Source organism: Phyllostomus discolor, chromosome 12 (assembly GCF_004126475.2).
Source record: "Phyllostomus discolor isolate MPI-MPIP mPhyDis1 chromosome 12, mPhyDis1.pri.v3, whole genome shotgun sequence".
Classification (NCBI taxonomy): domain Eukaryota; kingdom Metazoa; phylum Chordata; class Mammalia; order Chiroptera; family Phyllostomidae; genus Phyllostomus; species Phyllostomus discolor.
Window position 1 is genome coordinate 8,694,881 of NC_040914.2, and position 24,309 is coordinate 8,719,189.

At 54.5% G+C, this 24,309-nt stretch overlaps 2 protein-coding genes and 1 long non-coding RNA gene across 3 annotated transcripts in view; 1 reads left to right on the plus strand and 2 right to left on the minus strand.

Moving 5' to 3' along the window:
* The window catches only part of LOC118497666 (carcinoembryonic antigen-related cell adhesion molecule 21-like), an 834,765-nt gene that overhangs the window by 13,259 nt on the left and 797,197 nt on the right, over window positions 1-24,309 (minus strand). The window contains exons 4-5 of the mRNA XM_036012846.1: window positions 23,436-23,556; window positions 22,393-22,445 (exon numbers count right to left, since the gene is read on the minus strand). Coding sequence (XP_035868739.1) covers window positions 22,393-22,445; window positions 23,436-23,556 — 174 coding nt within the window. The remainder of the gene's footprint in view (window positions 1-22,392; window positions 22,446-23,435; window positions 23,557-24,309) is intronic.
* Window positions 1-24,309, plus strand: part of LOC118497674 — a 34,447-nt gene that overhangs the window by 9,559 nt on the left and 579 nt on the right. The window contains exons 3-4 of the long non-coding RNA XR_004900196.1: window positions 6,713-6,720; window positions 23,392-23,397. This is a non-coding gene — a long non-coding RNA (uncharacterized LOC118497674). The remainder of the gene's footprint in view (window positions 1-6,712; window positions 6,721-23,391; window positions 23,398-24,309) is intronic.
* LOC118497667 (carcinoembryonic antigen-related cell adhesion molecule 1-like) overlaps window positions 1-24,309 on the minus strand; it is a 746,496-nt gene that overhangs the window by 8,064 nt on the left and 714,123 nt on the right. The window lies entirely within an intron of this gene.

Here is a 24,309-nt window from a genome sequence, read left to right on the forward strand (position 1 = left end):
TGACTGGTGAGGGGACCCACCCTCTGTCTTCAGCTGTCACCAGCGAGGTTTCTACTTCTAAGGACAGAGACCCAGGACTGGGTGTCTCAGAAGGACCTGCAGTTCCCAAGTGTGAAGGGAGAGGTGTCCTGTGTGTCCTGGCAATAAAGACGGTGGTGGGCAATCTGGTGGCTGTGGGCTCCCTGGTCCTCAGGGGACAATTTCAGGGAGACCTGTCTCTCTCTGTGCCTGTTGACTGAGCCTGTCCATGTCCTCCCTGACCATAGGGACAGCCTGTGTCCTCTGCCTGGGGACTTGCCTGTTGCCACCCAACCTTGCCCACAGGTGGTGCTAGGAAGGGAGTGGGTGGCAGCACAGGGACCTCTGTCAGAGCAGGTGCTCCCAGACCCCAGAAGGTGGGGATGGGACAGAGCAGGTGGGTGGGAGGGGCCCAGACAGGTGTGTGGTATGCAAATCAGGCTCTTTTTCTACTTCCTTAGCCAAAGCCAGGTTCTTGTGTGAGGTTCCTGTGTGTTTTCTGCATATCTCAATGTCTCCCCCTGGAGGGCCTAAAGGAGACCTGTGTCCAGTGTCAGGGCTGCACCAGGGATGCTGACCAGTCTCCAGAGGGTGGGAGCTGTCCCTGTGCCCTGGGCAGAAGTGGACTCTGACCATCAGGCTGAGTGGCCAGTCACTCCAAGTCCTTGTCACTGTGACCCCCCAGGCCTCCCAAGTCCATCCCAGGGCAGAGTGAGTCCCGTGAAAGGACAGGCATTGTTCAGAGGGGTCCTGATCCTGTGTCAGGAGAACTGTCCCCCAGGGGCATGGGTTGTCTCAGGAGGAGCTCTTTGTCCCTGAGGTTTCAAAGGAAGGGCCAGGTGAGGGGTCTCCTGAGTGTTTCAGGGGTGGGCTCAAGCCTGGGGGCTGGTCCACAGATGGCCCTGTGTGTCCCCACCACAAGTCATCAGTGCCCCTGCCTGTCATCTGCTCTGGGATCCCCACAGGCCCAGGAGCTGGAGCAGCTCCACATGGAGACTTGGGAAGGGGGTGGGGAGGCCCTGTGGGACCCTCAGCCCCTCTGCATTAGAAGCAGCAGCAGATCCTGGTCCTCCTGTCCCATCATGCATGGTGAGTGCCCCTTGTTCCCCAGGACACCATGGGCTGGCTGGTGAGATGTCTGCTGGGGACCACAGGTGAGTGTCCCCCTGGACCAGGGACCCTGTGGAGGGGAAGTCACTCCTGGTTCTTCTGTGGTCAGGATGGACTCCCCCCTTCCCTGGTGGTGACTCACCGGGGTGGAGAGCCCAGAGTTTGGGCCCGTCAGGTCTCTGTGAGGAGAGAAGTACTCAGGCTGCTGCCCCACCCCCTCCTTAGGAGATGTCACTCACAGGGTGGAAGCAGGGAGGGCTGTGGTTTTCCGGGAATGAGGGGGTTCCAGCCCCTCTCTGTCAGGAGGTCCCTGTCCTCCATGGTGACTCTACAAGGAGGGCAGGACTATCCCTGTGACAGCCGTGGGCAGTTGGTGGCTTCTTCCCATGCTGTCACCAGTGCCTTGGTGTCTAAGGAACATGCTCTGACCCCATGTGTCACCCGGGTGACAGGCGTCTGCTGTGTGGTTTCCTCATCCATTTAATGAGCATTTACTGAGCTTCTGGGACATGTCAGGCCCTGTGTTGGGCCCTGGGAACTGCACAGAGAAGAGGACATAGAGGGGCCCTGTGCTCATGGAGGTTACTTTGTAACAGAGAGACTGTTACTCACTGAAATCATGGAACTAAAGTGTTAATTATTGAGAGACTGACTGTGAAAGGCAAGTGTCTGGTACATCTGGAGCACGCACATGAGTCTCAGGTGGTCTGGGGATCACAGGGAGCCCAACACAGTAAGAAAATGGCCTTTTGGTTGTGACCTACACGTGAGTGAGCATTCACCCCTGTAAGGACATGGAGGGTGTGTTGAGAGCAGCTGCCTGCAGAGGACCAGCCTTTGCTGGGCAGATGCCTGACAGGGTAGAGGAGCTGATGGAGTCCTGTGTGGGGAGAATGGGGAGTGAGGAGGACTGTGGAGACAGTGATGCTGGTGAGGGTCGGACCCTGCTGCACTGTGGGTGCTGCTGATTGGGGGTGACTAGGGCATCAGCAGCCCCCTGGGGTGGCTCCCAGCTGTGCAGTGTCTCTGCTGCCATCTGGTGGACAGATCTGGGAGTGTAGCAGTCACCAGGTTTATTGGACAGGATTTCACAGACATTTCATGGGGGTCAAACATATCATGTTAATGTTCCAGGTCCGTGAGTCTGAGTCTCTGTTCCTGTAAGTACGTTGGCCCTGCCTCTTCCCTCAGAGAGATGTTACCAGGCTCACAGTTCCAGGAACGTGTGTCCATTTGTGTTTGTCTCCAGCAGGCTACACTGAGGGTGCCTCTGGGTGGAGTGGTGTGTGGCTGGAGTGCTGGGTGGTGGGTGTGTGGGGAGAAGGAGGAGCAGGAACCAGGTTTGTCAGGAGGGGGAGGTCTGTGTCAGGGGAGCAGAGGGGACAGGATGTATGAGTCATGGTCCCCTCTCAACTCCCAGGGCCTGGCGCCCAGGACAGGGACCCTGGTTCTGGGGACACACAGCACCACACACTTCTCTGTGGTCCTGATTGGGTGAGTGGAGCTGCTTCCTGTGCAGTTAACCATGACCTGGGCCTCACACATGAGCCCTGTGCCCGTGGCTGAGCCGTCAGGAGTCAGGCACACATTGATCTGGGGCTGTGGTTGGAGCTCTCTGTCACATGGGCTGTGAGGGTGAGTCCTGGTGCTGAGCCTGCCTCCCACACACAGTCCCACCCAGGGTCCAGGCAGAACCCCTGATGCTTGTGTGCCTCCCCTTCCCCGCCCCCTTCCTGGGGGTTCTGTCCTGCACTCCTTCTCCTTGGACTCTGTGGGCAGCCTCAGCCAGTGCCTCCCCTGTTCCCAATCCAGGCAGCTGTCCTTGTGGTTGCTGCCCCCTCACCATCTCTGTGCTCAGCAGCCTGTCATTTGCTCTGAGCCCTGACTCCAGTGAGGGAGGAAGGAGGGAGCTGGGACTGTGGCTCTCTGAGGTGCTGCACTGTCTGGAGAGCTGGAGAGTGAGGGGCCCTGATGTGTCCATGGAGTCACTGCTGTGTCTCTGGTGGAAGCCTCTCTCATTTACCAGAACTGATTCCTCTAGGTCAGCAGAGCATGGTGTCTCGGGCACAGGGGGCAGGGCATGTGCTAGTGAATTGTTAGAGGTAAGAATGAGTGGTGTCTCTCCTATTCCTTCCCCTGATCCCTGGATCTGGGATTCCTGGCTCTGGGAGAAGCAGAGTCACCTATTCAGAGCATATATGTCTTCCTGGAGTACCTCCCCCCAGCCCTGCAAGGTACAGTCACCTAGCTGGTGCTGTCACTGAGTTTCCAAAAGGCCTTTTCACTCTTCTGTGAAGCCAGCTGTTTGAGGATGGTGAGGCCAGTGGCCTCCATGGGCAGGAGCCTACTGCTGTGTTCCATGTGCTGTGAGGTGAGACCCTTGGTCAGATCAGTGCCCTGCGGGGAACTGTGGGAGGCCCTGCCCTGTGGAGGGTTCCCAGCTGCCACAGATGAGAATCAGTCATCCTGGACACAATCTGTTGTTCCATTGGGGAAGGAGTATCGTCATTCCCTGTAATGGAGTATGCCCTGAGCCCTTCTCTGAAACAGCTTTTATTAGAATTGCAATGTGTACGGGAATACAGCATACATGCATAGCTTATCAATCAATGTCCAAAGACTATAGTTATAAACAACTGATATTATCTATAGATGACAATTGAAGAAACCCAGAGATCTGCTTCATGTCAGGGTCTGTTAGACATGTTGGTGCCAGATGGTTGTTAAGGTGTATTTACTAAGATAAGGAGTTCTCTCCTCATGCTTTGAACTTAAACATATGTTTTACACCAACAGGGGTACACCAAAGCAAAGCAGGCTTCAAAGGATACAATGTATTTCTCATGGGAATCCTTGGTGTTAGTATCAGGTTGTGCCTGCTGCTTCCTATCTTTCCAGTTGAGACTTACAGGCAAGGCCTTGCTTGCACAGGGCTACAGTATCTGATATCACACAAAGTGGTCCCCCACATCTCCCCCCTTTTTGTTTGTTATAGCAGACATGGTGGTAAGTCCGATGAAACCTGCTACTTGCTCATTGCATATACGATTTGTAGAAAACAATTTGTAGAGATAAATCTCAAGGCACAAAAGACTACAACAATCAGGAGGCATCCCACAGCCCCCATGACCCAGACATGTAAGTTTAGGCCCTGAAACCAAGCTTTTGGATTGAGCTCTTGTAAATTGTCACGCAAGGCCTGAAATATCCTTAGGTTAGTGAACTGTTTAATGTCCTGAAGTTGTTTACATGGCTCAAGCTGGTATTGATCGGTTTGTCCCTTGAGATTGGACCTCCTCCCACAAGTGCTGACTGGAGTTCCACTTCAGGGGCATGACACACAACTTAGAGGAGCCTGGATCACAAGTGAGTTGTTGGCGAGTGACAAGAGCATCCTGCTGTTCTCCCAGACATATTCCTGTGGATTCTATGGCTGAGAGCCTGGCGAGGACCTCCTGGTCGATATGTGTCTGTTGAATCATCTCTTGGGTTGTATTGGTGAGGAGGGCGTCAGCAGCATGAATGGTTTGGATGGACTCAGCCAGAGCAGTGGCAGCTGCTGCAGCAGAGGCAGCTATAATGACAGCAGAAACAATACAAGCAGTGAGAGTTCCTAGGAAGCACCACGCTCTCACTTGGGAGAGAGCATGGCTGAGGGCAGCTAAGCCCCCTGGATTGGGGGAGTCCAATGGAGTAGAGGTGGGTCATGGAGTGGGGTAGCCTTTTCCATGATGTGGCTTCACCCTCTTCACCAGGAGCCACAAAGGTCCTTCTGAAGAAGTGACACAAGCATACCCTCTTCCCCAGGTTAGTAAATCAACAGTTCCTTTGTGGCTGGAGAAGGAGGAAAAGCCAATGAATAATTTCCAGTTTTGGGGTTAACTGTCCTAACACTCCTGTAGGTGTGTGCAGAGTGGCAAAACAAAACAACCACACAGGGTGTGAGAGACCCACTCGAGTTGACCGCCTAGTTTGGATTGTTTGATTGACAAGACTTAGCTCAGCTGGTGAGCAGGGAGAGACGCCTCAGTGAGGTTAAGTTGGTGTCTCCTCTCCTATCGGCTTTAAGCCCTTAACCCTTGGCTTCCCAGTATGCAGTGGCAGAGAGCAGTGTGGACGAGGCTCCAGGTGAGGAGGCATCAGGAGCCTACGTCTGCGCGATGCTCTTGGTGCCACTTTAGTTTCTGCCCCGCCTCCTCCCAGACCAGGAGGTCTGAGGATCCCTTGTCTGGGAGCCAAGGGCAATAATATTTCAACTTTTTGTTCCTTCAACAGCCCTGTTCCCATCTCTGCTAGATGGCAGAGATGAATAGGGGTGGGGGAAAGCCATTCTAACTTGGTTCAGGTTAATAAATTCTGATGTCCTATTGAGGTCCTGTTCTCCTGGTACAATTTCAATTTCTGTCCTACTTTTCCCCAACTTCTAAATCTAAAGTGCCTTTATCTGGTAACCAGGGACAGTAGCTCTTCACTGTCTGTAATAAGGTAATTAAATTCTGTTCTTTGATCTGACATCCTGCAGCCTTAAGAAGCTGCTGAAGCAACGGAGAATACATCTCCTGCTCCTTAGATAGTCCTGAGCCCATCCTGGCGGCTGGGGTAGTTTTACTTTTGGTTTTGTCCTCTCTCATCCTTACTCTGCCTAAGTAGTTCTGTAAACCTCTTCTGGGTAATTGCTGGGGAATGAGATAAATGTGGTGGGTCGTAGTGTCCTGCTGGTGAGGAGGGCTCCCAAGGGTGTCAGCCCTTGGCCATCCCTGCCTCTCTTACGTGTCTCGGTTCCTCCCTCAGTCATCTAGAACCGCTGGGAGGGCTCGGAGTGCTGGGTGACCAATCCTTATTTTGCACATCACAGATGAGCTGAAAGTTAAATTACAGAGATTGGAGGTCCCTATGAGGCCCCCACACGTCTTAGGGATTGACCCCAGACACCTCCGCAAGGCCCCCACGCACATAGGAACACCTGAGGACTCAGGCCAGAGGGAGGAAGTATCTCTTTTCTTCAGAGTCTGGCTGGGAACAGAGCACTCATTCAAGTCCTGATGGGTAGCTTTTGCACTGAGGGTGACTTCCTAGTATGTCTGGAAGTAAAGGGAGGGGAGAAGATGAAATGGCAGGCAAAAGGGCCGCAAGAGAGATGGCTCTGGAAGAAACCCCCTCCCCCTTATCTTAGACACACCGGCAGTGGCATAACCAAAAGCATCGGTGCTGCTGTCCCTTTGGTGTGGCATGAAGGGTACCAACCCCGTCTATCTAGATGTGCCTTCTGCGATGATGGCCCGTAGCCTCTCAGCTGATGCAGGGCCCGAATCCAGGGTCCCTGTTCAGGCTCCAGATGTGGGAGGCTCCATCCCAAGGAGCTCTCTTGGACAGCCGCAGATGAGAATAAGTCATCCTGGGCACAACCTGGTATTCCGGCGGGAAAGGGGGTGGTGATTCCCTCCAGTGGAGAATCCCAACCCTTCTCCAAAACAGCTTTTATTTGGATCAGCAGGTGCAGGATATACAGTGCACATGTTAAACTTTCTAAGTCAGGACCCGTGTACCCCCTCTGCATTCAGGTTTCCCTGGTCAGTGGCCACAGTTCCCAGTGTAGTTTCTGACCTGACAGAGAACAGCCGTCACTCAGCTCTTCCAGGTGCTGGGCTCCCACACACACTCACAGCTCCTGGTCATGGTGAAGGGTGCGCCCTCCGGACTCTCCCAGGCAGGTGGGCAGGTCTAAAACGATAAACCCACACCATCAAGCCAACCTCCCTGAATCCCTCCCTCCCTCCCTGAATCAGTGGTTTATTTTCTGCTGCACAGGCCTCCTGGTTCTGCCAGAGAAACAGGGACAGACATAAGGCTTAGCAGTGCCCTGGTCAGCTGCATGGGGGAGGACTGGAAGGTACCTTTCTCTGTGAAGTCCTTGAGGCACCCCAGCCCACAGACCCCAGAGCCCTAGGTGCTCCTGGAGTGGCTGAGGAGAGTGGGCCAGGTGAGGAGCTGCCCATGGACATGGCTCTCTGGTCAGCTTGGCAGGGCCAGCCTGGAGGGTCCACTCTCTAGGTGTGTCTGTTTCCCTTGGGAATGTCCTGTGCATTTCAGGAAGTGTGAGGTCTTTGTGCAGAAGCTCTGGACCTGAAGGGAGCTTGGCCCAAGTGACAGGGGTCGAAGTGCACAGAGGTCGGTGATGGAGGACGTGGGTGTCCTTGGGGCCCTCACTGTCAGCTGCTTCCTGAACTGGGGTTGGGGATGTGCTGGTGGCTGGGGCTGCCTCAGTCCAAGTCCCAGTGGAAAGTCACCCTCTTTACACGTGAGCAGGAGAGCATCATGGACCTGGGGATGAGGGAGGAGGACAAGAAGGGAGACCCCTTGCAGAGGAGGGATCTCCCTTGCGTACCCCCAAGCTAAGGAGGAGGCAGACGGAGGGGATCCTGGAAGGAAAAAGGCCCCACAGGCTTCTGGGAACAGAGATACCCAAGGGTCCATGTCAGAGTGAGTCCAGCCTGGACCCGAGTCCCGGTGCCCATGGTGGGCCAGCCAGGAGGAAGTACTGAGGCTCCCTGGGCCTGTTCACCTGTGGGGAGAGAGCAAGGAGCAGGAGCTCTGCTGCGTCTGCACGTAGAGCAGACTGCCCCCGACCCCATGCAGACAGGACACGTGTCCCTCAGCTCAGCTCTCCCAGGAGGTGCACACGGACACAGACGTCACTTCTCCTGGGGCAGGATCACTGTTCCGGCAAAGACACATCTATTGTTTTGTCCAAGGATGGTGGTCAGTCTCCTCCTAAAGTCACTTCACCATCAGGGCAGTGGAGGACATTTGTGGGCCAGTGAGTCCAGCAGTTCCCTTTGTGTGTGTGTGTGTGTGTGTGTGTCTGTGTCTGTGTGCATGTGTGTGAGGGGGACAGGGGATGGGTGGGTGTAAGGGTGTGACATACACCATGTGTGTCCCCATATCGCCCTCTGGTGGACACAAGGGGACCTGTACTCTCAGGTAGTGTTGAGGCCAGAGAATTGACCAGGGTTCAGATTAGTTCTGTGGACAGCAACCCTGGGCAGGGATGGGCTGCGACCTTTTACCTGCAGTGACCGTCAGTGCAGGACCCTGCACCCTGAGTCTATCCCGCAGCACGGAATTCTGGTAACCAGATGGGCCACATTCCCCTGGACCCAGACATAAAATGGCTAAAAAAAAAAAAAGAATTTCAGTTTATATGAATTTTATTTTAAAACAATCAAACATTTAGGAGAGAAACCCACACATTACCTTGTAAAAACTCACACTAGTACACAGTGAGTTTATGTAAATGTGCATTTCTCCTCACCCTTGGCCAGTGCATAGTAGTTGCTGGAGCAGAAGCGTGTCCCCCATTTACCCCCTCTCCTCCCCATGTTCACTGTCTGACACGCACAACCACTTTCCTGGGCCGGGGCCTGTGGAGCAGCGATGGGGCTGCACAGAAGCACAGCGGTCCCATCCTGCCTGTCTCTCGGGGACTCAGGGATCCACAAGGCACATGACATGAGCACAGGACAGTGCTCCTGGATGGGTCACAGCACAGAGGGGAAGGGTCAGAGGTGGGAGTTCAGAGGGGACCATGGTGTCCCCTGTGGGGGCTGGGGGACCCTGTGGCAGGACGACCAGTGAGGGGGCTACAAAAAAAGAAGAAAAAGCAGGTTCATGGAGAAAGGGGAGAGGGCATTTCAGGTGAGTCTGTGTGTGCAGACACAGGGGGGCAAGAGCAAGTCTTTGAAAAATGTAATTTAGTTAATTTATTTTTAGAGAGAGGGAAAGGGAGGGAGAAAGGAAGGAAACAAAAATCCAGCATGAGAGAGAAGCATTACTCGGTTGTCTCTCACACACGCCCCAACCGGACATTGACCTTGCAGCCTGGGTGTGAGCCCCAACTGAGAATGGAACTGGAGACCTTTCCCTTTGTGGGGTGACGCCCAACCAACTGGGCCACACCTGTGCCAAGAGCAGGTGGTGATGGACCAATAGGTGTGAGGGTGCAGGGTGTGTGGACTTAGGATGACAAGGAGCAGGGAGTGGGAGGTCAGGGGGACGGTGAGATTACTAGATGGTGGCTTTTCTGAAGAGCTAACCTGTTCTGTGGGTCTTTCCCCCAGAGCCTGGGCTTCAGGGGGCACGGGGCTCAGCACCCTGTGGAGGGGCTGAGAAGTTACCCCACCAGGTGCCCAGCACCGTGGTTGCTTCTTCCTTGCTTATACTTGTGGGGCAGCAGCTGGTCTCACATTCTGTTTCCTGGGCCCCCACCTGAACTTGCAAAGGCAGAAAGGCTGGGAGCTGTCCAAGGTCCTGAGTTCCAGGGGCAGAGTGGGGACACCCCAACACCTTCCTGGCTGGACAGGGGCTCCTGGGACTCTCATCCTTCCCTGTCAGTAGGGTCCCCACCACAGCTCCTCTCTCCCAGGAAGCAGGAATGGGGGTCAGGCTGACTCAGACAGAAGACTTTCCCTGTGTGCCCTGGGGAAGAACAGATCTAGAGTTTCAGGTGAATTTCTGCTAAGAGCAAATTCTATGAGCAGGAAAAGAGCCAATGGGGAAGGGTTCTCATTATGCAGATCCTTGTCTGGTGACCATGGGAGGGTCACAGGGTGTCCACTCTCCCTGGAAGCCCTTCCTCTCTCAGGGGAAGGCCACAAGGCCTGGACATAAATGTTAAAGATTCATAAGTCTCCTCAAGTGGGGAAGCACTGCTCCCCCTACTCCCATCTCAGAGACCTTTAGGAAATGTCTCTGTGCTTGGGGAGTGTTTTGGCTCCATCAGGGACTTGGTGGGCCTTCCAGAACGTGGTGTGGGGTGAGAGGGAGTGAACGTGGGGAAGGCTCAGGACTGTCGAGTTAAAATGAATTTTTCAGTAAATGCCAATGTCAGCTTCGGAGAAGTGAATCAATAATTTTTTTAAGTCCCATATCCTCAAATGACAAAGGACGTATTTGTTTACTTGCTTGTCTTCTGCCCCCACCCCTGTCATAAAGGGGCTCCATCAGAGCAGGGGCTGCCATGTGCACAGCTGAGGTCTCCATCTCCGTCACCAGGAGCAGCCATGAGCCTGACGCTCGGACAGCATTTCCAGGTGGAAAGAGCCACACAGGAGAGTGTCCCAGGGCCTCTCACCTGGTTTCTGATCTGTAGTTACTATTTTGTCCTTATTTAAATGACATTGTGCTACAAATAAGGTCTGCCTCTACTTTTTTAGTTCATCCTCATCATAGTTTATCTTTACACTTACAGAGTGTGTGGATTAGTTCAGTGGTTCTCACCTGCATGGATTCTTCCCACCAGTGATGTCAGGCAGTGTCTGCAGGTGTTTGGTTGTCAGGACTGTGGGTGACCTGTTGGTGCCTCCTGGACAGAGGCCAGGGATGTGGTCCAAAGCTGAAATTCCTTCTGCAGACAAAAGTCTTCCTCTGTGAATTTACTAAAGAAAGAACATGACAATCTCTGTTATAATAAAGCAGGAGCCTCTTAACAGGTGATGAGAACCAGTCTATATGTTCAACCTGGGCAAATGGGGCAGGTGGGGAAGGTGAGCCTTCCTGGCAAGTCTGCACCCCGAGGAGAAGGCAGGGAGGAGTGGGCAGGCAGGGGGAAGGCAAGAGTTTGATAGGAGCAATGTCTCTCCATTGTGGACAGGAGGGTAGTTCACGTGCAAAGGGATCCTGCCTCCCTCCCCCTGGGTCTCACAAAGACCTTGGGCCCCCAACTCCGAGGCAGACAGGCCAGGAGCCCTCAGGGCAACCACCACCTCACTGGTGGCTGGGGCAGAAGCCTGGGAGTGCTCGCTTCACAGGAGGGAGAAAGGCCGAGGCAGCTGAGGTCTGAGCTGGGCTGGGGGTGACGGGGACACAGGCCACTTCTGGGTGTGGTGCCCTTGGGGTGGGCAAAGGTGGGGACTGAGGTGTTGAGAGGAGGGCAGGTCTGGGGGTGCTGCAGCTGTGACTAGATGGGATGACAAGGGCCCCCATTCTTCTGTCGGGGGCCCCACGTGGATTCCATGTGGGAGGGGCAGAGTGTCCACAGGAAGTGCAGAGCCGGATGCTGGGCAGCTGGAATCTCATGATTCCCAACAAACTCCTTTGCTTGGTGGGCTCCACAGGGAAGGACTGGGGTCTGGGACCCTGGTAGCCCTGTCAGTGGGAGCTGGTGGAGGTGGCCCGTGGGGCCCATGATCCAGAGCAGTGAGATCAGAGTCCAGCAGGGTGAAAGCAGGTGGGACTTGAGTGTCCAGAGGTTCCTGGAGGGGACCCAGCAGGTGGGTGTCTTCAGTGGGAAATGGGCACCAGCCCCCATGTCCCCTGCTGTACACTCAGGTCAGGCCTGGGCCCTGGAGTGGAGTCCTCACCCAGCAGAGGGTCTGGGCCCTGGGCTGGTGCATCTGGGCAGCAGGTGGTCAGAGGTGAGGATGGCTGGTGTCAGGTTGTGTCTCCTCCTCCCACACAGGAGTCAAGGCTTCTGCTCAGAGGCCACCTGGGCTCAAGGAAGGGACCCCCCGTTTTTCATCAGGGGCTTCACAGAAATGACCCCCACCCTAACCCACCTCCTGCCCTGACTGTGGGGCTCTGGAAGCAGAGGGGTCCTCATCAAACCTCGGGTTTCTTTCTCAATGCCTGAGGGCTCAGCTCGGCCTCCCTGGCCCTGAGGTGTGGGTGCTGCTCTGATGGTGGGGCCTGCAGACCTGGGCACCTGCTCCAGCAATACCAAGGGGCCCTCTGTGCTCAGTAGAGGGATGTCAATTTATGTGGACTCTCCTACAAGTTAATCTTTATTAGGTTCACGTAGATCGTCTTCTGTGAACACTGATGTGATTTCTCTTTGTGTGTTTCTGTCACTCATCCCTGTGCTCAGAGTCACATGTCCCCCAGACCTGGAAAGCACTGACTGCTGTGAAAAAAGGCAGCTGTCCAAATGCTGGTGGTAATGATGATGGCCCTTGAAGTGCAGGTCTGTTCAAAGTGGGTGAAGGCAACCGTTTTGAGAACTTTTCCCTCAAAAGCACATGCAGAGGACACCTCCTGGACCTGTCACATGGTGGGATGGATGAAGGACAGAAATGGAGGTCGGTAACTTAAATGTCACAGCCAAGAGTGGACAACAGGGTCTGCCCAGAGTCGAGAATGGACAGATGACTGGTGAGGACAATGACACTGACACCCCCAGTCCCCTACCTGAGGGGACATCAAAGGTCCTGTGGGTCAGAGGGACCTGGGGGTGGAGGCAGGTGCTGTCAGCCCACAGGTGTGCGAATGGAACCCGACACTGTCTGGTCACCAACTGAGTCCATTTGGGGTGTTCCTGTGTAAGGTGTGATGCCACAGTGTATGATTCTGAGAATATGGAGAAGCTTCTGTGATGTGACATTCCTTTTTTTAAAAAAGATTTTATATATTTTTTAGATAGAGGGGAAAGCAGGGAAGAAAGGGAGGGAGAGAAATATCAATGTGTGAGAAAATCACAGACCAGCTGCCCCTTGCACGCCCCCAAATGGGGACCTGGCCTGTAACCGAGGCCTGTTTCTTGACAGGGAATCGAATCAGCGACCCCTCGGTTCACAAGCTGCTGCTCAACCCACTGGGCCACACCAGCCATGGTGAGAAATATTCTTTTTGATAACATGCTTCTTCCCAATGACAGTAGGGCCCTACATTCATTGCATTCATTCCTGCTAAGATGGTAAGGACATCAGAGTAGATGGTGTAATGACGCTGCGTGTGCATCTGCCATGTGTCTCCTCTCCCCCGTGTCTGCAGAATCCCCCTCATCTGCCTGCAGCACAGCCCCGTGCTGTCGCTCTCACCTGAGGTCACACCTGTGATCAACCCAGTCCTGCAGCTGCTGAGCCACAGGCAGACATCAATTCTCACCTCTAAATGTGCCTGCAACTGACAGATGGACTTTTGGTGGATTAAAGTTAATTTTTCCTACATCACGAAGAAGTCTGTTTCTCCCTTCTTCACTCACAGGGAGGTGCTGGTCGTCCTTTGGTCAGTTGATGTTGGAGGTGAGTGCAGGCCAGTGGTTCTCACCAAGGGGCGATGGTCCCACCTTTTCTCCCCTTTCCCCAGGACACATGGTGATGTCAGAGGAAATGCCCTTCACACTCGGGGTGGGGGGTGGAGAGTTCCACTGGCATCTAGTGGGCAGAGGGCTTGGGATGGTGCTAATCTTCCCACAGCACACAGCCCAGCCCCTAACCAGAATCACCAGCCCCAAAGGTCCCTGTTGAGGAGACAGAGAGCCCTGCTGGGTGACCTGCCCCCAGCATTCCCAGGAGGCCTCCTTGGTACTGCGGTTCTCTTGTCTCTTAACCCTGCCCTCCTCCACTCCCCATCCTATTGTATCTTCAATTCCTGTTCTTCTGACCCTGAATGTGCCCTTTGTCCAAGTCAGCCCGGAACCCTAAACAACAATCCCTCCCATTTACTCCTCTTCTAGGAGGAACCATCCACTAGAGGGCGCGGAGATCCTGCACCATTTCCATCACCTGAGAGAAACAAATGCAAGTGTTTTTTTTTCTTTCTAATTTTATTATAATAATTTTTCAAGTACAGTTTTCTGTCCTTTACTCCCATCCCAGCCCACCCACTCCTAATGCAAGTGTTTTTACAGCCACAAACCCCACCCTCAAGTACTGTTTAGATTTTCTTCAAGGTGGAACCCAGAACCAACCCCAGGACCCCAGTCACTGGGGAGAGGGGTGGACACTGCAGGCTGGACACTCAGGGCCCCGAAGCCCCACCCTGTGTGTGGGCACTGGGGGAGGTGACAGTGAGTCCATGGCCTTAGAGGGTTGTTCACCCTTTTACCTGTGCCTGCCCTCCCCACAGTAGAATACACAGCTGCTCCCTTCCTCTGAGACCTAGTGGTTCCCCCACTAGAGAGGAGCCTGTCCACCCCTCCCTGATTTGTCTCCACATAAGCTTCAGGTCTGGGTTCATTCTGGCCATCCAATAGAGTCTCAGAGTTTCCTTGTTTGCCCCAATTGACCACAAGAGCAGTGTCTCATGGTGGCCCCTTCATCTCAGATTCCCCCTAGGGTAATGCTCAGCACAAGCTCCTCCTGTCTTTCTTTGGTCTGAAGTCTGAGCTATGAGCCTGTTCCTCCTGTTCGGGAGCTGCCCTCCCTGACCCAGGTCTCCTCTGGACACTCTGACCCCAAGCAGAGCTTCAGTCACCAGCCTCGTGTGGGTCTGCCCCTGCCCTTGAGCTGTCCCCATGGGCTAGTGTTGTAGGAGGTGGAGGCCCAGAGGCTGGGAGTCCAAGGTGTGAGCACAGATAGCCTTGCTCCCTCCTGACCAGGGTGTCGAGTGAGGGACTCTCCAGGGCATCTGGGGGAGGGGCTGCAGCTTTTTGGCCCCTCCTCAGGTGAAGGAGTTTCCCTCTTTTCCTCGTTTGCCATGGGTGACTGCTATGTCCCAGTGCGAGTGGGTGTGGAGTGTAGTCACAGGGCCATTTTCCTCTTTTGTCGTCACTATACGTTATTTTCTAGTGAACCTGTAAATGTGGTGAAAGGGTCTAGTTGACTCATGACTCATAAGCCCATTTTGCATTCCTGGGGACCCAAGTCAGCTTGGTAAATCCTGGTGGATCTTTGCAGTATTTCCTTTAGGGATTTTTCATCTCTGTTGGTGAGAAGGGTCTGCACTTTTACTCCCTCATTCTCTCCTGGTCTGGTGCTGACATGAAGGTTATGCTGCCCCATTAAAAGAGTTAATGACTGTTCTTTCCTTTTCCTTTTCTCTGGGAAAGTCATCTTAGTTTGAAGTGAGCTCTCCTTTGATTGTAGGGAGGGCTATTTCTCTAGAGAGCAGCAGAGGGTCTTAGACATGGGTCTCACTCTCTGTGTCCAGTGTGGCCAGAATTCCGAGGACTCTGCACTTGGTTTCTTGTGTGTGAAGAGATTTCTGATCATTCATTCATTCCCTCATTCACTGTTCACTCCTCTCTCTTACATGAAAGAGGAAGTGAGTGCTGGTCCCTGAGTTGGTTGCAGGTGTGGAGTGAGGAGTAAGAGGCAAAGTCCTTCCGTTTATATCCACTGGGAGTGACACCGACACATCAGGAAGCAAAGAAAGGGTTTCAGTCCAGGGCAGGGGGGTGTGGATCGGCCACCTGAGGGGAAGTCCTGGGCATTCCCAGCACTGACTGATTGTTACTGTGGGTTCTTTGGTTCTGGAATAAAAAACAGATCAATTCTGCATTTCCTTTCACCCTTCAGGCCAGAATCTTTACCTCTGCCCTGAGGAAGCCTAAGAAGAATGGATCTGAGCCAGTTGTTGTTCTGTGGATCCTCTAGTGAGGCCCCTGGGGTGGAGAAGGGAAGGGGCTGTGGCTGCAGACAGACCCCCAGGGACTCGGAGCAGCTGCTGCTCATGGTCTGTTGGGACTGGACTGAGACTGGTCTCTCTGCTGAGTTTCTCCCATCAGACTGGCCCTTCTCTCTATGGTGAGTGTGTGCAGGGCTGGAATCTGGGAGGGGAACTCTGATCATAGGAAGTTTGTCTCCACTGGGTGTGTCCTGCACTAAATGCTCAACCCTACCCTGGGAGATGATGCAGAGGGGGATGGAGGCCGAGTCCAGGGCTGTGAGACCTGAACGTGAGGAGAATTCTGCCCACCTGACACTCGGAGGGCAGAGAGCAGTCACTTATGGTACACACGGTGCTGTCCTGTTCCTTCTTCACTCTGAAAACTTTTTTTTTACTTGTATGGTGTAGTGTCCTGTGTCCTTCAGGGTGATGGTCTGGAACAGCAGGGACCCAGTGAAGTACATTGTCTCTCGATGGCTGTTTACAGGTCTGGGTGTAATTTCTAGAGGGTCTACTACACATGATAAAACAGAATGGTTTTCATGCACACTTTTCTCCTGTACAAGTCGTAGCTTGTAAGATTCTCAAGCCGACCATGGAGAAGGAGAAGCACACCCTCAGCAGCATTGGGTGGCACTGACTCAATAGTGAGTTGGGCAGTGGGGGCCGGTTTTAGAAGATTAACAGTGAGAGTAGGAGGGAAGGAGAAATTGATCAATATTTGGATCTATGTGTTGAAATTGAAAGGTGAGGCCCTGGATCCTGAGCAAGTCTTTTCATCTCAGCCTTTTTCTGTGTGCGTGTGAGTGTATCACCCATGGTCAAGGTCAGCAGCATGGCCACCATTACTTCAGCATCTCTGAACCTGTTCCTTCCTCTGATTTAAATACTATTCCCCAGGTGTCTGCCTGGCTCCCCACTCACTGCCCTCAGACCCCTGCTGACACTCAGGGGTGTCTTTGAAAAACTTCTCTCTTGACCAGTTTCTCTGGCGACCCTGTGCCTTCACCCTCTGACCTGTCCTGGCACTTTAGCTTTGGTGGCACTTGTGGGTACCTGACATCACATCCAGATCTTTCCTTGTGTGTCTCCTCCCCACAGAATGTGAGCTCCATGCAGGCAGGGGTTTGTCTGACCCTGTTGTACCCACAGTGTCTGCGACAGGCTGCAGGCACCTGTGGGGGAAAGAAGGAGTGGTCTCAGGTCCTGAAAGACCCTCCTGTGGTATATCTGTTTATTTCTGAGGTTGGTGGTATAAAAAAGTTTCTTGTCTCTGGTTAAGTTTTTCTGGTATCACACTGATATAAATTGTTACTTGTATCAACTGTTTTCAGAAATTATTGCTCAGTGATGTGGAAACTTGTAAAACTCTCTGTAATCAAGGATTTCCTGCCCCTCACACTTCCAGGTAATGAGATTTCCTTGTTGCTGAGCCCACTCCGTGTCCTACTCTGCCCCCCTGTCCTCTCCCCTCAGATCCAAACAGAAGCCCTCTGTCCCCTCTCAGAGCACTGTCCTCTCAAAGGGACCCAGTCAGTCTCTGTCCCCATCCTCCTGTCCACCCCCAGGGATTGCCCCTGCTTACTGGTCAGCAGGAGTCCCTGCCAGGTGATGCGCCCTCTGTAGGTAAGGGCTGAGGGGGATTACATGGTGTCTGCTCTGTCCCTCCCACTGTGACAGGAGCTTGGATTCCAGAAGTGCTCAGGGGCCCCACTGTTCAGATGGGTTAGAGCTGCTGTCCCTCCTCCCTGTGGGTAGATCTTCCAGGGAAGGAGCACCCAGGCAGTCAGTACCCTGGGGGGTGAGGGACTGTGCCCAGTACCTCCTTCTCCTCCCCCCAGTTCTGCCTCTCCTCTCCCCTCCTTCCTGTTGCCCACTTTCATTGACAAGGTTGATGGGGACCCATATCCTGAGAGACTGTCTCTCTCTCCCACCCTGGTTGGCCTCTGCTGTGTCCTGGTCTTGGGTCTCTCAGTACAACACAGACAGCCACAGGTCCCCAAAAGCAAGTGACTGTATTGGTTGGTGACACAGAAACCCAGCTGGGCACTGGGTGTTCCCCACCTTCTCTAATGCTCTGGGGACACTGGGTTTCCTCTTAGCAGGAAGGTCACAGAGATGACACTGGGGAGAGAAGGGGTCAAGTGAGTGAGGACTGGGGAGAGGGACCCCCTCCTATCTCCCTGGGGCTGTAGCCTGGCCACAGCTTCCAGGGACAGAAGGTCAGGACCTGGGGGTCCCAGCAGGACTAGTCCCTAGAGGTGTGGAGTGTGACTCTGTGTGTCCTGGGAGGAGAGGCCATGGGTGTGGGCCAGCTGGGCTGTGGGGCACTGGTCCTGACTCCCTCTGCAGTCAGGGGGCTCAGTCCTGCCCGGTGCTGACATCATCTTGGATCTCGTCAAGTGTTCTGGGTCAGGGGTTCTGGGCCTGGTCAGGGTCCTGTGTGAGAAGAGCAGGTGGTGCCAGGAGAGCCCACAGCAGGGAGTGGAGCTGCTCAAGCTGAGAGGTGAGGGTGGGTGTGGTCAATGTCCTGGTCCTGAAGGAGCTCTTCCCTCACACCTGTGCACACCTGTCCTCCTGACTTCCTGAGGGTCCAGGATCCAGGCGCACAGAACTTCAGTGGTGCCAGTGTCTGTGTGCCTTCCTGTGTCCTGTCTGTCTGGTCTTTGGTTTCTCCTTCTTTGATTTCCTTCCATCCCTGTGAGCACTCCATGAGCATTTCCTCTGTGTCAGCACCAGGCTTGGCCTGGGGTCACCACGGAGACAGGCCTGGGTGAGTCAAATCCTTGGAGCAGAGAGCCAGGCGCTTAGTCAGCAGCTACAGGGGGGACTAGTGAGTGATAATCGTGAGGGAGAGAGAAGGGCAGCACCTAGTGTGGTGGGAGCATATGAAGACTCTTCCAGGAATGGCCCCTCTGTGTTGTAGGCAAGACAGTGGCCTGACCCTCAGGGGCAGGGAGATTTTCTATGACTGCAGCATGGTCAGACTCTGAGAGGTCACCCCTGAGTGCAGCAGTCGGCCATGTGTGGGCAGTGCCAACAACTAATATCCAGCCACGCACCTTGGGGTCACGATCATAAACTGGAGCAGAATTAGGTTTTCCTGGTGATAACATCCCCCTGGTTGTGTCTTTCTCATGTGGAATAGGAACAAGTGGCCTTCCCACAGTCCCTTCTCATGGCGTCCACCTGCTGCACCTTCAAGCAGCAGTGTCCCGAGTTCCTGTCTATGGTGCTGATGACCAGCAACTAGGGCTTGTGTGCTGGGATCTGGGAGCTGTGTCTGCTTTGTTTTCATTGTTCACAAAGAGCTTTACTGACAGGAGGAGGTGGAGGGGGCTGCTGGGCCTGTGGAAGGGCCACTGCCTCCTTCCCTTGGAGCAGGAGTGTGTTGTGGATGTCAGTGCAGGAACTGACCTCAGAGTCAGCAGGACCAAGTCCAGGCTGCCCACTGGCAGTTCATGGTGGAGGAAGATGATGGACTCAGACTGGAGAGGGGAGGTAGAGAGAACAAGGGCCCCTAAAGTCCACATCTTCATCCCTAGGATCTGAGAATATGTTGTGTGGCACAGGAAACTTACAGATGAGAGATCATGTGATTGGGAATTTAAGGTGGTTGGTCACTAGGCCCATTATGATCACAAAGGTCCTGTCCTCATAAGGGACAGAGGGGGCAGGAGAGGCAGAGACCCAGAAGGAGGTGTGGTGGGGGCAGCAGGGTGCAGGGGCTTCAAGATGCTGCACTGCTGGCTATGAAGATGGAGGTGGGGCCACAAGCCAGAGGATGCAGGTGCCTCTAACAGTTTGAAAAGGTGAGGACACCAGGGAGACCCTCCAGAAGGAATGAGCCACGTCCACGCCGGCATCTGTGCTGTGTGACTCCAGGAAGTGTGTGGTGATTGGCTGCAGCAGCTGCAGGAAACCTGCAAGAGGCATCGCCTTGTCTAACCCAGTGCTTTGTCTAACCTTGTGTGCACTGGGACAGGGAGGGGGTCAGAGGTCAGTTGTGATGTGAACCTGTGATGGTTTGTTACTCTGTCTCATCTCATGATAGATGATGCTCTGGCAACAGGAATGTCCTCCTGAGCCTCAGTATTGGACCAGGTTTGCTTGGGTGAATGTGGGCACCCTGACCCAAGTGGACCTACATGGGAACGGCACCCATTCAGGGCCCCCAGGGAAGGACTGAGAGCTGCAGGCCCAGATGTGCAGAGGGGGCTGCAGGTGAGGTGAGTGTGGGAGGAGCTGGGCCAGGTGCAAGAGGAGACACGTGGTCCCGTCTCCATGGGATCCTGGGTGAGAGTTTGTTGGTGCAATAGCTGGATGCTCAGTTGTGGAAAGGACGCTGAGACAGTGAGATCCAGGTGCAGTAGGAGAGAGGGGACTGATGGGAAGTGGGGGCTGAGGTCATGGACATGCCAAGGAGGGGCTGCTTAGGGCAGGAGTCCTGGGTCCTCCCCACCTTGGTTACTCTGACAGTCTCTGTCTGTGTCCCCCAGATATGAAGACGACCTGAGGGCTGGCCTTTGGGTCAAAGCACAAAGTCATGGACAGAGCCCAGCTCCCTGGATCCTGGATTTGGGGATTGACAACTTTGTTTGTTGAGGCCACCCGGGTCCAGGGGAGGAGGGAGGAGAGGCACAGGGCACTTGGACACTCAGAAGGGGCTCCACTCAGGAATATGGCCTCACTGTGGGTACAGGCAATGACCTCACAGGAGGATCCTTGCTCATCTTTGTGAGAACACGAGATGACCCCTGTTGGGTGACCCTGAGACACAGGGCACATGTACAAAGGGACAACCCTGGGGGTGTCCATGGTCCCATGTAAAGACAGCCCGGGGCTCCTGGCTGGTTCAACTCCTTTTAATTCTGCAGTTGCTTTATTTTTATTTTTTATTTACTGCTGTGTGTGTGTGTTTATGAGGAGTGAGAGATAGGAAATAAGAGAGACAGAAACATTGGTTGGTTGGTTGGTTGGTCTGCCTAGGCATGCACTCACTGGTTTGATTCCTGCATGTCCTGTACCAGAGAGGGACCCCGGAAACCTGGCACAACAGGGAGAGGCTACAACCAACCAAAAGACCCAATCAGGGCTCTGCTTTTCCCTTAGCACCACCCCCCACCTCCATACCCACAGTGTCTCCTCTCTCCCAGGAAACACAGACAGCAGCCTGGAGAGTTCTTCCCCTTGTGTGACCCTGGAGCAAAAGGACCAAGAGTTTCAGGTGAATTTTTGCTAAAGAAGTTCCCTTTCAGCCCTGACTGGTGAGGCTCAATGGGATGGGCATCGTCCTGCAAACCAGAAGGTCACTGGGTCAATTCCTGTTCAAGGCTCAGGTCTGTGTTGGAGGCCAGGTCCCTGGTTGGGGGCGTGTAAGAGGCATCAAATCCATGTTTCTCTCAAACATCGATGTTCCCTCCCTCTCTTCGTCCCTCCCTTACCTCTCTCTCTATGAATGAATGAATAAAATACTTTAAAAAAGTTTACATGCGTAGAAAAAGAGCAAAACAGAGGAAGGTCCCCTTTATTTGGATCACACAGGTGGTCCTCAGTGCCTCACTGGCCTAGTCACTTTCTGAAAGATGGGAGTCTTTACCCTGGTCCATCAGGACCACGGCAGCCTGTCAGGGTTGTCAGTAATCAGGAGGAACACTGACCTTGGGCCCAGGTCCCTGAGTGTCCTCCTGGCTCAGGGCTGGTTCTCTGGCTCAGGATACAGTTCCTGACCCCACAGAGTCTGGGTCTCAGGCTGTCCCTCCCACAGCCCTGGAGGAGCAGGACCCCCAGGAACTAGGAAGCCCTATCGGCTCTGGGGCTGATGCGGCAGTACACGTCTGTGCTCGGGTGCAGCAAGTCCTGTGAGGGAAGGAGAGGCCCCTGAGCCCTGCAGCCCCCTCAGAACAAGTGCAGTGTTTCCCAAGCGCGCTGGGGCCTGCCTGTGCTGGGGGTGCCTGTCCCCTGGCACCTCCCTCTCCCCACCCTCGGTTTGCACATTATGGTGCTATTTCCTGAACATGGAGCACGGCCAGGCTTGGGCTGGGGACAGGTCCTGGGCCCCTGTGACCTGCAGGAAAGAACGTTCGTCACCCACACTCACCTCATAGATGGGGCCGGCTGACCTGGGGCCAGGGAGGGGACCCTGTGCAGGGGGCAGAGAGAGGGCATCAGGGGACATGGCGGGAGGCCATTTGTGCACAGGAGTGACAGCTCTGCCTCCTGAGCAGCTGTCTCCACACCTACCTGTCACCCTGCACCTCAGCTTCAGTCTACACTGTAGTCCCCTCACCCTTGTTAGCCTGGGAACCCTGGCTGGTGCTCTCAGCGTCTGCTCTGCCCCATACTGGACCCCAAGGTTCCCCTCAGGCTGCCCCAGGGGACCAGGGCAGACTGAGGTCTGGGTTGGGGTCTGCCCTTGACATGGGTGTTCCCCCCGGGCCATGGTGGGGCAGGCCTTTTGCTGGCTGTTCTGGGGGTGGTGTCTGTGCTACATGGAGAGTTTGTATGGTGCCCCTGCCCTGAGCCTGCACAGCTGGGAACCTGGGTGGAGAAACAGGGAGGGGACAGACTCACCAGGGAGGTGAAGGCTCCAGAGGGACCCTGGCCTGGTGGCAGACACAAGAGTTAGCACCCTGGGGTGAGGAAGCTTCGCCTGTCTTTGGGAGAGGCTGAGTCCTTTAGCTCCAGACAACCAGGGGTGAGAGAGCATCTCTCAGAGACAGGCCCTCTGGCGATGTTCAGGTCAGTGAGGGAGGTGGTTACACATGACACAGTCCTACAGGTCAGGGGTGACAGGTGAGTAAGGGTCCCCTGTGCTGAGACATTAATGAGAGCTCTGCCTTGAAGCCCAGGGAAGGGTCAGGGCCCAAGAGGGACAGACAGGAGTGGACACTGTTGGGCAGGTCAGGGGCCCAGCCTCTCTCAGGCTGATCAGACACTCACCAGGGGTGGATGCTGGGGGTCGGTGCTCTGTGAGGCCTTGTGGGTCACTGGCCCTAGGAGAGGTCAGACTTACTTGTGACGGGAACCAGGGGAGCTTTGTTGTCACAGTAGATGACTAGGAGGGTCTCCCTTTCCATCAGAGGTTGGGGACCTCTCTCCAATGTTTAGGAAGGGGAGGGCCCTGGAGAGGGAAACTGAGGCAAGGCTTAAAGGACCCATGGCTGAGCTGGGCCCACAGGGGAAGGACCCACAGGCAGGTCGGGTTTGACAGGCAGTTACTGAGGAGGGGACTGAGGACCCAGGACAGGAATCTCCCTGAGGGTATGACTTTGTGGGAAGTTCAAGGCCACAGAGGGAGGCAGGGCCAGCAGCTTGTTCAGGACACTGGGGACCCCAGGCCTGCTGCCTCTGGATGGATGTGGTGCCTGCTGGGGCCAGATGTGCCCCTGGGGCCCAAGAGATGAACTGTGACAGGGGCCTGTCCTCTCTCTCCATCTGCCTGCACTGGAGGCTAAAACCACAGCACAGGATCTGCTGTCCTGTCCAGGCCCAGGTCTCCTGTCTCACACACCAGGGGTTGTGGCTACTAATACAGCCACGTGGGGGCACCTGAGCCCACCAGGTCTGTGCAGGTTCTGCTACCCTCAGCTGTGTGACCTTGGCCAGGATGCCCTTCAGATTCTGGGGCTGCAGATCCCCCTCACAGGGTGGGTGGATTTAGAGAAACAGCAGCAGGTGCCTCACTGAGCACTTACTCCCTGTCAGCCCTGTGCAGGTGTGAGGAGTGAACTGGGAACATCCTGAGGGGACAGTTTTTTAGTTGTGACTCATTGATAGATGAGGAAGCTGTTGAGGAAACTGCCCTGGTCAGCAGCTGGTGCAGGAGGGGCCTGAAGGAATGAGTTAGGAACGTCCCTGGGGAAGTGAGGAGGCCACAGAGAGCCAGCCCAGCATCAGGGAGGGGCCTCCATCCTCCTGGCCTGGGGTTGATGGGGTCAGTCTCTGGTGGAGGCAGGATTCTGCTGAAGGAAATGCCATCGTACCTCCCAGTCCTCCTGTGGTACAGGAAACACCCCAGGGAGGACCCCATTGCCACCACGAAGAGGACCCCAATCACGATGCCAGCGATGGTCCCTGCAGAGTATCCTGAGTAGTCATTTTCTGCTGAAAGGAGAAGGGAAGAAGGGAGGGTTGAGGCCCAAGTCCACTCAGGGGAAACCACAAGGGGCCTTGCAGGGGGGAGGCCAGCTTAGGGAGGAAGGAACTGTCTCCATCTGTGTGTAGTATAGTAGTGTTGTCATCCCACTGTCTTTGTGAGGCAAGGCCTTAAGAAACCATGGTGGACCTGGGTCCACAGGGGAAGGACCCACAGGCAGATGGAGTTGGAGAGGCAGTGACCAGGGATGAGACTGAGGACCCAGGATAGGAACCTCCCTGATGGTGTGACTTCGTGGGAAGGTCAATGCCTCACTTGACCCCTGCCCACAGTCGCATCCTGTCATTTCACACTCTGGAACCTCCCATCGGCTCTAAATGTGCACGTGCTCTCACACTGACTCTCCCTCATCCTGTTCACTGTCCTCCTGACTCCTCTCCCTTCTTCCCTTGTGTCCCTTCCCTCTGTTTCCTCTTCTCCAGCCCTGATGACAGTCTCAGAGGGCAGGCCCTGACCTGTCCACTCAGTGCTGATTCGTGATGAGGATGCACCGACTGTGTTCAGTGCCCAGGGAAGGTGGGAAACCCTGTCCATCATCTGGTCCTTTTATCCCCAAGCATGTACAGAATCTGGGATGGGAGGTGCTTAAAAACCACTGGAGGTCACAGAACTGGTGAGTGATAAAAAACATTTTCAGCAAGTCTTGACTTACAGCTGATGACAACAATGTTCATACAAATATCAATATTTGGCAGCACTGA